At 38.8% G+C, this 12612-nt stretch overlaps 1 protein-coding gene across 1 annotated transcript in view; it reads right to left on the minus strand.

The window, feature by feature from the left end:
- Positions 1–3178: 3178 nt before the first annotated feature.
- LOC138051823 (uncharacterized) overlaps positions 3179–12612 on the minus strand; it is a 19985-nt gene continuing 10551 nt past the window's right edge. Inside the window, exons 2-4 of the mRNA XM_068898100.1 lie at positions 7618–7899; positions 5544–5797; positions 3179–4550 (exon numbers count right to left, since the gene is read on the minus strand). Coding sequence (XP_068754201.1) covers positions 4266–4550; positions 5544–5797; positions 7618–7899 — 821 coding nt within the window. The 3' untranslated portion in view covers positions 3179–4265. The remainder of the gene's footprint in view (positions 4551–5543; positions 5798–7617; positions 7900–12612) is intronic.

Genomic DNA, 12612 nt, shown 5'->3' on the forward strand with positions numbered 1-12612 from the left:
GCCTTTCGATTTGCAGTAAATTTAGATGTCTCAAAAGTATCCTGGAAGTATACTACAACTTTTCGCTCGTTCATGACCAAATCTTTTTATTTCAGAGAAGAATTCGACATAGAACGTGAGTACAAAGATAGCCCTTACAAGCGGTTTTAATGGCTTTTGGTAAAAGATTATGGTGAGCTGGACGGAGTGATGACAAGAAGTCCTTTGATCCGCCATATTGGCTACCCTTCGCAGCCGACCAAAACTGGCCATGTTTAGAACTCCCAAAGTAAAATTTATCAGAACTTTAAAATATCCATTTCGTAGTAAGGACTCCAAACAAAGACTACATGCAAAATTTCAGCCAGATCGGTGAGGTACCGTGGCCGACCCTAACTCGAATCTTACAGAGTATGCCTCTTATTATATCAAATAATAAAGTATGGCATCATATCCAAAAAAATTATTTATTATATATTGAAAAAATTGAGAATATCAAAGTAAATAATTTATTTACAATCGGCGCCCCATACTATGACGCGCTCGCAGATAATCGTGAAGATTGGCTATGTCTGTGAGTTCACCTCGGAGCAGGGAAGTTTGGAAATACTGGAGGGAATAAAAGTAAACTCACCCGATCGGAGATTAATTCAATATCCGTGGGGTATGCACATTTGTGACTACCAACAGCAACAGTAACAGTCCACCTTCAAGGTGAATCCGTGAGACAATTTAAATGATTTGATTTTTTTATGAGACCGACACTTTTTTTTTCTTGGTTTTGAACAATCCGACGACACGAACCAGTAAACAAAAATCGCCTTGCTTTCGAATCTGTTTTGCGAAAGTTTATTTCACATGACAGCTGGACATGTTTTCCTCCAATCACATTATAAATAAATATCGGTTAGTGACCAAGCGTGAGATCAAGATGGCTGGATATTGGCCAAGTTCTTTTTTGGCGTGTTTATGGGTCCATAAACACGCAAAAAAAAAGAACAAGGCCAATATCCAGCCATCTTGACCGAAAAAGCTTGGTCAATAAAGGATTTATTATATGGGATAAAACACCAATCAACGACCTTTGATCTTGCGGGACAAAGCAAGAAGTCCCTAATGGGCAGTATAGCTCCATCTTGCCCGCTCAGGTAGCCAATCACAGCGCGGGATTTGGTTCATCTTGCCCGCTCACGGAGCTAGTTATATAATAAAGTCAATTAATAACCCATTGACCCCTTATACAAACATTTGGTTTTATCAACGGAGTTGATAATGTAAATTGGCCACCGTACAGAGATTCTAAAAGCTGACGTTTCGAGCGTTAGCCCTTCGTCAGAGCGAATCGAGGAATTATGGGTTACGTGTAGTTTTTGTAGTAGAGTAGGAGCTACCCTATTGGTGGTAACATGGCAACGTGACAAATAGGAATATATTAGTTAAATGAAAAGCGTTCGTTAATACCAATTTGGAAGATGAATTTTTGTTCTAGATTCTTGCGGCTTTCCGTCGTACCTAGATGTAGGGAAAGGCCGCAGATAGCCATGGGGACCTAAGCGATCTGTTAAGATCACCGATCGTTTCACATGTACCTTCGCAAATATCATTTATTGCATAACCTGTACGTTATGCAATAAATGGCGAGACAGGTAGACGACTAGGTGACCGATTCCGCGAACACCTTCGCGATGTTCAGAAGAATGACAAAGATGCATTTAAGCCAGTCGTATGTCATTTTAATCTCCCTAACCACTCCAAAAAACACATGGCTATCTGCGGCCTTTCCCTACATCTAGGTACGACGGAAAGCCGCAAGAATCTAGAACAAAAATTCATCTTCCAAATCGGCACCCTTAATCCTCACGGTATTAACGAACGCTTTTCATTTAACTACTATATTCCTATTTTTCACGTTGCCATGTTACCACCAACAGCGTAGCTCCTACTCTACTATAAAAACTACACGTAACCCATAATTCCTCGATTCGCTCTGACGAAGGGCTAACGCTCGAAACGTCAGCTTTTAGAATCTCTGTACGGTGGCCAATTTACATTATCAACTCCGTTGATAAAACCAAATGTTTGTATACTACTTCCCCACCGACGCAGCACCACAGTTTCTTTAGAAACTACCCCCTTCATTCATTGACCCCTTACGCGCCTACACCTGTACGGGTCCGCAAATGATCCCAAAACTGTACCGCAAATGATACCAGGACGGTAAATGATCCCCACATTGGACCGAAAATGATTTTCATTTGGACCGCAAATGATCCCGAAAAAAAAGTAAGGAATGGCATGGAGGATGGAATGGTCTGAAGAGAGAATTGGTGTGAAGAGCGCTTATTTTTATTAAAATCACTTTAAATCATGGCTCACAACAGGTTTCTGCCTCATAGTTTCCCAGAGAGACTGAATTTTGTTTATTAGCACGCTGTTATAAATTGGCACACTTAATTATCGGAAACAATCATCAAAAACTAACTTGAACGCAATTCCAAACTGATTGTAGTCAGGGACCCGTTTCTCGAGAAGTCCCGATGACTTTTCGGGACAGGCCAAAAGCCATTTGTGAACACATTTATCCTCATCATTTAGAAAAATGTGGTCTTTTACGATGTTTTCAAGATATCTAAAAGCGAAGTGATTGTGAAAATTGAACACTTAAACCCTCTCTCTTCTTGAGATAAAGAGGGAATTGTGACAAGTGAAAAAGTTTAGGGACTTTCGAGAAAAGGGCTTCTGATCTCTCTGACGACGCAAAACTGAAGAGGCCGCCAAGCTAGCAACAATCGTAACACTAATAACTAGAACGTAGTGTTTTAGCCTAATAAGCTTTTCTTCAACATGCTATACAGCAGCCTTGTTTTTCCCCATGTCTTTTACCAAAAGTTGCCAATTAAACAGCTATTACAGAAAACGCAAACATTTGCGTAGACCTGCAATGCTCAACCGTTCTTAAATATACCTTAATTGTGTGTAGCACAATTCTCTATCCTGGGGCCATACCGTGGCCCCAGGATATGTGTGTGATCTTGTCAGGATTAGGAAACATGAAGGTTCCTCGATGAGATCAACACAACAACTTCTGCTCATGCCACCCAACCGTGAAAAGAAAGAAAACTCTAGGAGACAGAGCGTATGTCCCCGCAGTACCTTCATTTTGGAACACTCTACCACGCCATATTAAGTCAGAATAATCGATTCTTAAATTTTATTATCCTTTTATATAATAATAACATTTTCACATATTTTTTAGATATTTTAGTTGATCACAGTTATACTTTAAATAACTTATATTATATTATATTCGGAATATAATCCGCTCGTATAAATTCAATTTCAGGATAATTCGCCCATATGGTACGAACGGAACTAGATGAAATAACCGCCAAAGAGTATGGATTGTGCAAAGTTACATTTTGAAGTGACGTTTTTGTCGTCGCCGCCGTAGTAGATCTTAAAGTCCGTATGCCCTTAAGTGTCACAACTTCTAATTTAGCTTCTAACTGGATAGTCTAAACGTGTGAAAGCCTAAAATTTAGAGCTGGCCTTAAAAATGACAGCCGAAAGTATGGACGTATATGCAAAATACGTCTTTTTCTCTAAACATATAAGGACGCGGAGAACCAATAGTATATCATGGTGATGTGCATCCTAATCTGGACTGTCATGATCCCTCAACCCGACGTCACATTTTTAGTTATGATGTAAAAACCGGCGTTAAACGTCAGACGTTAAAACGTCTTTAGCATCCTCGGATAGGTTGGCTTGCTATGTCAGGAAAGCTATTAAGCTAAATTTATTCAAGTCAGCCAACTCAAGTTGCCTCAGTCCCAAAATATGCTTGGTCCGGTATGCGGTTTACAGCTTCTGAGCTTCTGATCAGTGCTATAGCCACTGAGTATGAGAAACTTTGGTAATTTACTTGTAAACTGCTGTTTAAATGAGGCTTAATTTTAAATGTTGCAAATAAAATGTTGTTTGTTTGTTTGTATTTTTAAGCTTACTTGGCCTCCTGAATTTTTTACCATTTAAAATTCAACTTGAGGTTGTGTCATGGTTGCATGCTTTTCTTGAGCACCTCTTCTTAATCAGTAAATAGCAAATACGTCAATCTCAAATTTTCGAAGTAATACTGTTAAGCTCTTAACTAGTTGCACGATAAACCTAAAAGCGCGATCAAAGAGATCTGACTATCTCACTTGTTCTTATCCCAAACATTCAGTTTTTGCGCAGTTTGGGGATAGTGAATGAGAACATGGAGCCGGATGAAGATTTTACCAGGGTTATTCAGGAACTTTTGCCGCTGTAAGAGGCTGCATCTCCAGCTCGACCTCCGGTCCTTCCTTTGGTTTTATGAACTGACGCTTCAAACCCGATGGACTCGAGTTGCCATCACCCAAAGCATTATCTCCAGGGGTCTTCTGTTCCTCTTGTGGGGATATTCCGTTTCTGACAGTGGCACTATCCTCTAGGGTTTCTTTGGCTTCATCCTTCGAGGCTCCTTTTGCGCAGTCAATGACTTCATTGTCCGAGGTCTCTTTTCCGTCGCTGGTATCAGTTCCTTTTTGCTGTGATAAAACATTGAAATATCAGTGGCAAATGAAGCACATACATTCATCGAGACGTATGAAACAGAGACAAAAGAAAAATATGCATTATAAAGTGTAAAGTGTGAATTACATGGAAGGATAATTGTTGGAGAGAAAAAAATAAGACCTCTTGACTATTTAGAACAATTGAAAACAAGAAAAGAGAATAAAATGAGATAAAGAGAGAAGAGGAGTTAAGTGACAAGACAAGAAGAGAAAAAGGCATAGGGGTATTGAGAAGAGATGAGGAGACACTTATTTCTAGATGAATCTGGAAGGGAGCAGAGGACAATATGATGAAAAGAGAAGCAAAGAAATAATTTAATAGGCTGGCGCGAGAAAACACGAGGTGCCCTGACGTTTTATGTTCTACCCATTCACTGGCATTTCACCGCCGCGTTTCGAGCTTTGAATCCCCTTATGATAGAGTCTACATACAGAGCCTGGCTCACAAGTGTTAAAAATGGGGAATCAGTGGGGCTGTGAGGGTGAATATCTATTTCAGTACGCAACACGTTGTAGGCCATTGAAGATCATCTTTAAAATTGAAGCCTGGGAAAAAAAATAGTTGCAAACAAAACAGACTACAACATCTAAGAAAAATTCTCTGTGCGGGCTTAGCAAGGACTTGATAACCTTGTATGGTCGAGTCTTCAAAGGCATATATACAGCTTTGGAAGATCAGGTCCCTTTTAACTACGTGTGCCAACAAGCTTAGTTAAGTACATTGATTCGATTCGCGACTAAAAGTGATTACCTTTTGCAAACTAAACAGTTGTAATGAAAACAACCACTGGTCCAAAATTATATAGAGATACGATGAAAGACGTAGGTATGAAATAGGCCACGAAGGAAAATTATAAGCAGAAGCGGAGGTATCAGTTTCGTCTAACAGTGTGCCAGTTCATACAAGAGAATTAAAAAAAAAGAAGGCAAATATTCAACTGCAGCAAAACAAGGGTTAAAACCTACATTAATTTCATCAATGTTTGCATCATAATATATTGGCTTCAGTTCGCGAGCGTTGGCTTCTTTCTTTTGCTTCCGTTGAAATATTCGGGCTGTCCTCTTTGAGCTCTTCTGCGAACAGGTTCTATCTCCTTCAACCATTCGCCATGGATCCAATGGATTTCCAGTGGTAATTCGACGGTACATTTTCTGGAAAGCTTGGTAAGCTCTGATGTAGTGCCAATCAGAATCAGTATCCCAATCATCTTCTTGAAAATCTGAAAAAGAATCATCCAATTCTAAGCGCATGCGTGGAGTCTGCATGGTTTAGAGAGACAATTTTCTCTTCTTTCATCGAATGTTGTATTGGAAAAGACTTTGTTTGCCAAAGTTTACCAAGAAGGTCTTTGTTAGTCGAGCGATTCGATGTTTGTCCACTTTTCCAATTCAAGACTGTCTTATAACTACCTACTGTTCCAGTCTCTCACAGACTATGGCTTTTGCGTGTTCTTTCACGCGTGTTTGTAGCGCGCGTGATGTCTGGCCAACGTAAACACAATCACAATCCTTACATTTGATCTTGTACACGATTCCTCTTAAAGCCTCTTTCCCGATTTTGTCTTTTGGTATGGTACAAATAGGCTTGTGGGTGACCTTGATGCCTAAACTTCGAAGAACTTTTGCGACTTTCTCTGAAAAACTTTTGGTCTAGGGCAGGATATCTAAACCACGCTGGTCGGTATTATTCAATTCTTGTCGTCTATTCAGTTGGCGGTCAGTAGCCACTAGGTCACTAGAAATTAGCGGGGTAGTTATTCGCGGCGAGGGCTTTCGCTACTCGCTTAGTTTCCCTAGATGCTTCCTCCTTGTTTGAAGGAATGTTCTTTGCGCGGTCCATGAGAGTGCGTACGACCGAGCGTTTATGCTGGGGATGGTGGTGTGATTTAAAATCAAGGTAACGGTCGCTATCTCAATTCCATCAACCCTCACATCAAATTTACAATTGAGATAGAATCAGAAGGTTCCATTGCCTTTCTCGATACCAAAACAACCAGACAAGAAGATTGCTCGATCACCGTGTCTGTTTACAGGAAAGCTACCAATACCGACCGTTACCTTGACTAATTCTTGAAGATATACTGTCATGAGTTGCGCATGCGATAGCGTCTTGCGAAAACTTGAAAACTGTTAGGTTAAGCTAAATTCGATGCTGGCTACGAAGCGTGCAGCGACAGTGTTTTTGCTTTGTACTGCAAGCACTTTCGCATTTACAAACGTTTATTGATCCGGAAAGTTCTTCCTGACAGGTATATATTAAATTCTGAGCGCTATGTTTGACATAGAATTCATTAACTGCAAATATACGTTACTCACGCGTGGATCCATAATGGCGGCTAGAATTCTCCGTGAGCGCGAGAGCAAACAAACTCGAGCATGCGCAGCTCATGACAGTGTCCTTCAATAACGAAAAATATTTGAGTTAAGGTGCACTTCAATAGTTAATCTTTTTAACTGTTTATCAAGTGGCAAAACAAGACAGCTTTTTTTCATGTCTGGAACATCCTATAATCACCTTTAAAAATCCAGTATTGTAAGATGACTTATCACCCTTTTTCGAACGGTTCGTCAAGTGTCACCGTGAAGAAGTTTAGCCCCCGTAGTTTCAGAAGTCTAAATCAACGGAGACGATTTCCCCTGAAAACATTTTGCTTATAATTCATTAGTTCTTAAATTCGAATTCGCCACTGTATTTATCTGTGCGTCAATCCGTTCTGTCATTGTAACCTCCCCATACTGAAATTGGATTGTTTACATTTTTGTCGCCGGCCGCAATTAATTTGAGAAAATAAACCATTCCTCTAAGATCACGTTCCCAACCAGAGGATCGGATCAATAAAATTCAACAACATTTTATAAAACAAAGGTGTTAAAAAAGTCTCTCTACTTGTCATAGATTTGAGATAAAATTGCTCCGTTGTCTCGCAAAGATGGGCGTCGGGCGTCTTAGATGTCTGAAACCGAAAATTGTTTTATCAAGTTATGCTCCCGGAATATTGAAGTTTTAATTGATTTGCGCAAAAGCTGACAGTGTTCTCACCTTGAAATAATCTCTCCACAGTCTTTCGTCCCAATAATTCTGGAATTCCGTCAGGATACAAAGTGTCTTTTACTCCATCGCTACCATAGAATTTAAAGCTTTTCACACACTTTTCCGCTGCGGTTTTCTTTTCCTCGCCATTTTCTTCTTCTCCTCCTTCTTCTATGCTACTTATTTCTTTTGTTGCTTCCGAAGCAGCCTCCTTCAAGTTTGGCCCACCAACACGTCTCATGAACTCTTGCATTGCGCTCAACGCTTCTCTTTTTTCGAAAGAATAGTGATCTTTAAAACGGAAATAATTAAAAATCAGAAGAAAAGTTTGAGACAAACTTAGTTTGAAGAAATCATCAAATCATTGTGATTATGATTGTTCGCATTTTGCAGCGGAGCTCTGCGTGACAAAAGAGCACGCGAGGCACCATAGTTAAGAAAACATGGTAGTCCGTCGTTGCAAGAAGTTTTGGCTTTAGCTATGGCGTCATCGACCGTCCGTCCGTACGAACGTCCGTACGTCCACCCCTCCATGTATGCCAATGTGACTTGTGCCCAATAGAGTGACGATATACTCTGGCCGATTCCTATGTTTTTAATATTTAAGAAATGGTAGGATGAAGTTGAATCATCTTTGCTAGTGTTTTTTCTTCTTTTTGTAAAAGTAAGAACTTCAAGTCAACGAAGCCCTAATGAAAAAAGTTCGTAGATGTAAATATTATAGAAATTAAAGAGAATTAAAGGGAAAAGTACTTGCAATACCTTGAAAGTAATAGTTCATAATAAATTATATATTCAAATTTTATTTTGACAGCCTCACAAATGTTTGTTAACATTGGAATACTGTCACTACAGAGGAAACATGAAGTCATTTTCGCGAGCAAATGTATATTATAGGTCACAAATTTACTAATATCTTCTATACATTTATCCTGGAAATGTATATGGGGCGAAGGTTGAATCACAGATCATCACCCCTGTATTTTTGGCATGAAGATTCACTTTCACCTTTACTCCACAAATGGTGACATGATAATTGATTGTAAGATGCCTGTTTATACACAAGTCATGGTGTAACTTAGTCCCAATGTTCACAATAGCAGCTAATGTATTAGAATCCCAGTAACTGCAGGCTTGTTGACAGAGTAACACAATGAATATAGTGCCAGTGCACAACACAGCTTAGGTGTTGTTTCCAGCAATATCAAGATTAACTTTAGCAATTTTTACTCCTGTTACCTCAACTATATCACTGGACTAGTACAAACTTTGAATATACTGGGCTAAACTGCTTACACATGGTACTTACAAAAAGACAGATGTCCCTTGAGGGTGACTATTACCACATAAATCTCTACCACGACAATCAAATTATTTTGGAAGTACCATTATTACAATAGATTCCAGCAACAATGCATCCTACTGCTAAAATCAATGAGGTACAGCTTTGAGCCATAAGCGATTCGAAAGCTCCAGACAAAGACATACAGTAATGGTATCCCTCTACTGCACTATTATCATGGAAATTTCCAGTGTATATCTCACTGTAAGAAACATGGTAGGTAGTATCAAACACACTTAACATTGTTGTTAACCCTGCCAAAATTAAAAAAAGACCTACCAGCTGACTGCGACAACCTTATAACTGATTACCAACATCCATTACTTGTATTAAATCACGTGGACAGTTAATCCCCCCATTGTTGTGGTATATTAAAGAACTCAACTCATCACTGTGCTGTTGTCCAGCATTTTGACCAAATACCGTAACGTTGCCTTGGCTGTAAGGTGCTCTTATAGTTTTACTGGGGTCCACAATGGGACTAGGGTCCTTCTCTGCATTGAGACTTACTTCAAGATTACAATAATTAACTCTGTGGTTATCACTCCTGAAAAGTGACGAAGGCAAACACATGGAAACAAAGAATAATTTTTAACTTTCTGCATCTCTTTAAAACTTCTTCGATGCCACTTTGATTTAAATTTAACATAAAGATGAATTTTAGATGATACTGATGTATTTTTGCGAATTTTAAAACAGACAAACGCTTTCATTCGATTTGTCTTCGACAGCCGCTTACGCTTTTCAGTGGTACTTAATTCTTATTGTTGAGTGTAAATAAACATTAAATAACAAGACCTGATTACACGTTTCTTCATAAACTTTATTGGGGCCGTTGAATAATAATTTTGTTCACCTGAATATATCTGTTTCACTTCAGGAAGCGTAATAAAATCTTCAAATGAATTGGAGACCTTTTCTGAACATCGTACGTGGCAGTACACAAACTTATATACTGCTTGTAGATGATCTATACTTGATTGTTATTACAATGACACCACTGCAAAGAACAATCGTTAACGTTCCCTTACTCCACATTTCAAAACAAGTAATCACAAGAAAAGCAAAGATTATCATAAGACGGATTCCGGTACATACTTCTTTTGCTTTCCCATGGAATTCGGATGGGTTGGAATTTCAATATGGAGTCAGAACAAGATAATGTTCATTCTTGCGCCGATCAACAGTATTTTTCTTAGTTGCAGTAGTTCACACTTTTGCATGGTTATAGGTTTCTGTAATAATTCTGATATTTTTCACTTTCGAAACTCTTTCATCACAATCGAATTTTGTGCTCACAGATAATCTCAACAAATGATCACTAGTGACATACTTTGGAACTTTGCAGGTAACAATCTTTTCGATTCACTGACCGATTCGTTCCTGTACCGCTCTATATTTTTAGCGTGCATTCACTCCGAACACATTTTTCTCTGTCCATTATCCACTTCAACGTTGCAACAGCTCTTCCCGTATACGTCACATTCTTAGAGCCCACGATTCTTTTGGTCAGCAGGCTTTGCCGATTTGTGGTGGAAATGCAAAAAAACTGGCTGAAAACTCAAACTAGTCAATTTACAGCAGACATCTTTGATATTGGACATCCATGTTATGGTCAATTGGCACCTGTCAAAATAAGGGATAACCTGACCAGTAACACGTGACCATATTGCGGATTCAAGTTTAGATCTAACCGAAGTCAGCTTTTTTTTATAATTGACCGCTGACCAGGTACTGGTTTTCGATTGGATCGAAGGCTCAAGCCAGGTTAACTTCTTGTAATCAGGACAGCATCAGGAAACCTTAATATAATCGAGGCTTAATTTTTCGCGCGCTGGCCGAACTATCGAACAAAATTGGATTCAACGTTCCAACTTTGCTCGATCCAACATTGTTCGACCGTTTGGTCGCCCATGTTGGATGATGCTTATCCAACAATTTTTGCTCGATCAATTGTAGGATAGAGTTTGCTTTTGATCAACATTTCAAACATTCTGGTCAACGAAAAAATGTTAGAGTGTTTTGACGCTCTTCCAAAAAAGCTGTATCCTGAAGCGGGTCACGTTCGCCCTGCTAACCAATCACGAATTGCTATTTTGTTTTCAACCCAAGGGCTTCTCGCGTCACTTGCAAGACAAAGATGGCGGACGAAATTTAGAGCTGAAACTGTAATCTCATTGGATTTCTAGAGCATAGGTTCTCAGTAAGATAGAGTTTAGCGTTTTCGAATCATTTTCGTGTATTCGTGTGGACGAGCAAATACGATTCTAAAACGCTACGTGTGGACGTAGATTTTGTTATATACGAAGAAATACATCTCAGTTTTCGAAAATATCCGGATACGTGTAGACGGGACCTCAGTGGCACGGTTCTTTTCACATTTTGACGTCATCTGTGATCTACTACTGAACAGACGCCCGGCAACATGGAATCTATTTGTCAATGACAACCCTCATGGTTTCATTTCAGTAAGGCTTCCGTTAGAAAAGATGAAAGATAGAACACAGTTGCTCTCAGATTCACTAATCCAGCTTTAATGAATAATAATAATTTTAGTTTAAGGAATAATATAATAGTAATAATACTAATAATAAAGGCATACCAAATATAGAGTAATCACAACTAAATTTGCCACTTTGGAGTTTCTTGCAATTTTTCATTGACAATTATAGCATTAAGAGTCGTAGTTGGTTCAGGTAAAAAATAATAATAAAGGAAGGAAAAGTGGTATGAACATGTACCAAAAGGTGTTGTGGAGAATGGTGTATATATCCCAGAGTAGAGCTACTCTGGGATATATACACCTGATGTGATAACGTTGTTGAAGCAAGAAGACATGACATCATCGTGGTGAGCAAGGAGGAGGACAAATGTGTAATTGTGGACATTGCTATCCCTGGAGATTATAGGGTACATGAAAAGGAATTTGAAAAATCGAAAAATATCAGGATTTGAAGTGGGAGATTAGAAGAATGTGGAGTGCAAAAAAAGTGAATACAGTAACGGTTGCTGTGGGGGCTCTTGGAAGTGTTACTAAGAAACTTGGACAATGGATTGAAAATTGGGGATTAGGGTAAGAATTGGGAAAAGACAGAATTTTAGGGAAGGTGATTGACTTTTAAGTACTAGGAAAGTGTCACCAGGGGACCCTTATTTGTTATGACTCGCTCCCTGGGGATGAATGTCAGCATGAGAACAGCCAGAGCAGCCAGAGCTCAGAACTAAATGGAGAAAAATAAATAAATAAAATAATAATAATAATAATAATAATAATAATAATAATAATAATAATAATAATAAAATATCCTAAACAAAAGTTTACAAATGTGGTAACATTTTAACTATTGTACACTAAAATTCTCTTAAAATTGTATTAAAAAAAAGACACAAAAACGTGCTAAATAAATATATATATATATTTTTTTTCCCTCGTATATAGCTAGCTCTCTAGACGGAGTAAATGCCCGAATAGAAATGAATCATGTGGATATCCGCTGCATTAACATTTACGCGGCAGTCGTCTATGAAGTCGCCTATCTTGTGAAAAGGTGTCCCTGAACCCCTGACACTTGTATGCACTGATCTTAAAATATAAAGTACAGGAGTGTTCTGAGCCATGTAATAACAAAGTGGTAAGGTTCGCCGTCCTTTTGTGACAGTTC

This window comes from Montipora capricornis, chromosome 6, assembly GCF_036669925.1.
Source record: "Montipora capricornis isolate CH-2021 chromosome 6, ASM3666992v2, whole genome shotgun sequence".
Taxonomy (NCBI): domain Eukaryota; kingdom Metazoa; phylum Cnidaria; class Anthozoa; order Scleractinia; family Acroporidae; genus Montipora; species Montipora capricornis.